Genomic DNA, 4447 nt, shown 5'->3' on the forward strand with positions numbered 1-4447 from the left:
GAATATTCAGATTCTCCTAATTTTTTTAGTTCATTTGGTTGGATTTGGATATGCTGTGTTAATTTGTGTAAGCTTTAATTAAAATCCTTCGTTAATACCTTCCTAATAATTCCTAGGAGCGACATGCATATATATATATATATATATATATATATATATATATATATATATATATAAATAAACACACACACACACATATACAGACATATGGTGTACATAAATATGAAGTGTATATAAGATGATAATGTAATATATATTGTAAATATGGTGCGTACAAATAATATAATTTATATGAAATGTATATACAATATATATACTATATATAATATGTATATGTATATTATACAAGTTTGAGTTCCTGGAGAGGCTTTCGATTTTCTCTCTTTTTGCATTGTAACTATTTCCTCTCTCTTCTCTCCTTCTCTCTCACTCACCGTTAAACGCCCCCATTTGCACATCCTCGACCGGCGTTTCCTCAACCACTTCAGGTAAGTAACCCCTTCTAGTTTTTCTCTCTCTTCTCTCCCTTTCCCTCATCTTCTTCTCCTCTGCTAGCCTTCCTTTTTCTTTCTTTATTTTTCTTTTCCCTTTCCTCTTTTATTCTAAACCCTAGGTGGACCATCAAGAATTCGAACACTGGCAGCCCATTTCCTTCTTCCCATTCTCCACATCTATTCTCTCTTCCACCCCTCTCTTGTTTATCTCTTTCCTGCTAGAAAAACTCACAGAAACCCTAAGCAAAAAAATTCACTGCCAGTGCACATAACCAAAGACTAACCCAGCAGACAACCGACAGCGAGGAGAGATAGCGACATCACTAGCGGGCCCAACTGAAATAAAGTTCAGTGTGGGTGGGGTCGTTGTCCAGACATCTCTAATTACATCCCAGGGTCTATCTTTTTGCCTCTCTCTCTCTCTCTCTCTATCTCTCTCTCTCTCTCTCTCTCTCTATATATATATATATATATATATATATATATATATATATATAGACACACTCACACACACACAAACACAAACACATACACACACATAGATACATATATATGGTGTACATAAATATGAAGTGTATATAAGATGATAATGTAATATATACCGTAAATATGGTATATACTAATAATATAATTTATATGAAATGTATATATAATTTTTATATACTATATATAATATGTATATGTATATTATACAAGTTTGAGTTCCTGGAGAGGCTTTCGATTTTGTCTCTCCTTGCACTGTAACTGTTTTCTCTCTCTTCTCTCCTTCTCTCTCTCTCTCTCTCTCTCTCTCTCTCTCTCACCATTAATCGCCCCTATCTGTAGATCCTCGTCCGCCGTTTCCTCGACCACTTCAGGTAAGTAACCCCTTCTCATTTTTCTCTCCCTTCTATTCTCTTCTCTCCCCTTCCCTCATTTTTTTCTGCTCTGCTCGCCTTCCTTTTTCTTTCTTTATTTTTCTTTTCCCTTTCCCCTCTGATTCTAAACCCTAAGTGGACTGTCAAGAATTCGAACATTGGCAGCCTCTTTCCTTCTTCCCATTCTCCACATCTATTCTCTCTTCTACCCCTCTCTTGTTTCTCCCTTTCCTGCTAGAAACACTCACCAAAACCCTAAGCACAAAAAGTCACTGCCGGCGCACATAACCAAAGACGAACCTAGCGGACAACTAACAATAAGGAGAGATAGCACGCATCAATAATAGGCCCCACTGAAATAAAGTTCAGTGTGGGTGGCGTTGTTGTGTAGACATCTCTGATTACATCCTAGGGTCTATCTTTCTTTGCCTTTTTATATTTTGTTGTATTCTATGTCGTTCTTTGTCTTTGTCATTTACAATACAATCACTTGCATTAACTACTTGATTTCTTTGCCCTTATATTCTGATATATTCCATATCATTCTTTATCTTTGCTTTTCTGTGTTTGCTTACAACTAGAGCCTTAAGTTGCAAACTATTTTCTTTTTAATTTACCTTATTGCGTGTTGTATTTTTACAAACTTAATATCCCTTCGATTTTGTGGCTGTACTAAGTGATGGTAGAGTGAGGTTATGTCCTTAGGTGTGGCGGGGGGAAAGGATGGTAAGGGAGCCGCTAGGTTGAGAATTGGGTCTTGGAATATAGGGACTTTGACGGGGAAGTCTATAGAATTAGTAAGTATTCTCCAGAAGAGTAAGATCAATATAGCGTGTGTCCAGGAGACTAGATGGGTGGGTACTAAGGCACAAAAAGTTAACGGGTTTAAATTGTGGTATTCATGAGGTACTAGGGGAAAGAATCGGGGAGGAATTTAGTTGTTAGGGATCTCAAGGAGTTAGTCGTAGATGTTAGAAGAGTGAACAATAGGCCTATGACTGTTAAGCTAGTGGTTGGTAGTTTCACATTGAACGTGATTAGTGCATACGTACCCCAAATGGGCTTGGGTGAGGAGGCCAGATCGCACTTCTGTCAGGATTTGGACGAGGTGGTGCGAGGTGTCCCCCTTACCGAGAAGCTGTTCATAGGAGGTAATTTTAATAGCCACATTGGGAAAGATGCTAGGGGCTTTAATAAGGTGCATGTTGGATTCAATTTTGGAGGTAGGAACGAGGAAGGAACCTCGTTGTTGGAGTTCGCTAAAGCTTTTTATCTATTGATAACTAACATGTATTTTCAAAAGTTGGAGGACCACTTGGTAATTTTTCGGAGTACACTGGCTATGACTCAAATTGATTACCTTCTTTGCAGGAAGTTTGATAAAGGCATGTGCACTAATTGCGAGGTTATCCCGAGCGAGTTCCTATCGACACAACATATGCTCTTAGCAATGGACTTGGAGATTAAGAGAAAGAGAAAGAGAAATAAGAGAGCAGTGTACGGCAAACCTAAGATCAAGTGGGGAGCCTTGACTAGAAACAAAGCTCATGAGTTGGGGGAGAAGTTTGTGGATATGGAGTCTTGGAAGAGTAGCGGGGACGTGAGTAATGTGTGGACCACCACATCAAACTGTATTAGGAAGCGGCTAGAGAGGTGTTAGGGGTCACGAATGATTACTGGGGAGGCCACAAAGGGGACAGGTGGTGGAATGAAGAGGCCCGAGGAAAAGTGCAAGCCTAGACAATAGCATATTTGAAGCTAGTAGAGAGCACAATCGAGGAGGAGAAGAGGAGGAATATGGAGTGTTATAAGAAGGCTAAGAAAGAGGCAAAGTTATCGGTCATGAAAGCTAAGACTGCGACATTTGTACTCTTGTATGAGGAACTTGGGGGCAGAGGCAGTGACAAGAGACTGTACTGGTTAGCCAAGGTTAGAGAGAGGAAGGCTCGGGACCTAGATCAGGTGAGGTGAATCAAAGACGAAAAAGGTAAAGTATTGGTGGAAGAGGCGTGTATTAGGCGAAGGTGGCAGACATACATCCATGAACTTTTAAATGAGGATGGGGACAAGAACATCGTGCTTGGTGAGTTGAAGAACTCGGGGAGCCAGCGAGATTTTGGGTTTTGTAGGCGCATGAAGGTTGAGGAGGTTGAGGGGGTAATGTGAAAGATGAGCCAGGTAAAGCGACTGGGCCAGACGAGATCCTAGTGGAATTTTGGAAGGGCTGGACAGGCTTGGAGTGGCTCATCAGATTGTTTAATGTCATTTTTAGGACAAAGAATGTGCCTGTTGAATGGAGGTGGCGTTTGATTGTTCCATTATACAAGAATAAAGGTGATGTCCAGAATTTCAACAACTATAGGGGTATCAAGCTGCTGAGTCACACTATGAAAGTGTGGGAGATAATGGTGGAGCGGAGGGTGGGGGAAGGATGAGTGTATCTATTTCTGATAACCAGTTCGGATTCATACTGCAGCGGTCGACTACAGAAGCTATACATCTTGTGAGGATATTGGAGGAGAAGTATAGGGAAAGGAAGAAGCACTTGCATATGGTGTTCATTGATCTAGAAAAATCCTATGACAAAGTCCCGAGTAAGGTTCTATGGAGATGTTTAGAGGTTAGCGGAATTCTAGTAGGGTACACTAGGGTGATTAGGGATATGTGTTGGCCCAAGATCAGTTGAAGTTTTGAAGAATGACAAACGAACTCAGTGAAGGACCAGGTTCATCTAAGGAGACACAGTTGTTATGGCCCATACACATGAGATGCACGTGAAGAAGATAAGTCCTTGAGATCAAGCAGCAATATCTTGATGAATATCTTCTGAACTGATCGAAAAGATTGCATATAGGATAAGGAGTTGAAGTCTCCTTATGAAAAGAGAATTACATCCGGATCAAGAATATGGATTAGGAGTTAGAGTTGTTCTTGGACTCGAATTGTCAAAGGATCCACATTGGAGTCTCGATCAAACTCTAACTGCTAATCCATTAAATAACCGAGTTGTTCTCTTTTACATAAAATGCACATAAGCAAAAGTTAAGCATATTTTAGAGCAAAAAGATCAAGTCTGATTTGCAAGCAACATATGCG

General features: G+C 40.1%; 1 protein-coding gene across 1 annotated transcript; it reads left to right on the forward strand.

Annotated features, from left to right (window-relative positions):
• The first annotated feature begins 2345 nt into the window (after positions 1 to 2345).
• On the forward strand, positions 2346 to 3011 carry LOC109206126. Its single transcript, XM_019368899.1, has 2 exons — positions 2346 to 2641; positions 2723 to 3011. Exons 1-2 carry the CDS (start codon positions 2346 to 2348, stop codon positions 3009 to 3011), a joined length of 585 nt encoding a protein of 194 aa, XP_019224444.1.
• Positions 3012 to 4447: the final 1436 nt, after the last annotated feature.

The sequence above is a fragment of the Nicotiana attenuata genome, unplaced genomic scaffold (genome assembly GCF_001879085.1).
Source record: "Nicotiana attenuata strain UT unplaced genomic scaffold, NIATTr2, whole genome shotgun sequence".
Lineage (NCBI taxonomy): Eukaryota > Viridiplantae > Streptophyta > Magnoliopsida > Solanales > Solanaceae > Nicotiana > Nicotiana attenuata.

What these genes read in the sequence shown, in the direction of transcription:
- LOC109206126 (XM_019368899.1), top strand. Translation starts at nt 2,346, where the DNA reads ATGACTGTTAAGCTAGTGGTTGGTAGTTTCACATTGAACGTGATTAGT. An exon ending in TATCTATTGATAACTAACAT is followed by an intron (nt 2,642 to 2,722) that starts GTATTTTCAAAA and finishes CCTTCTTTGCAG; the next exon opens with GAAGTTTGATAAAGGCATGT.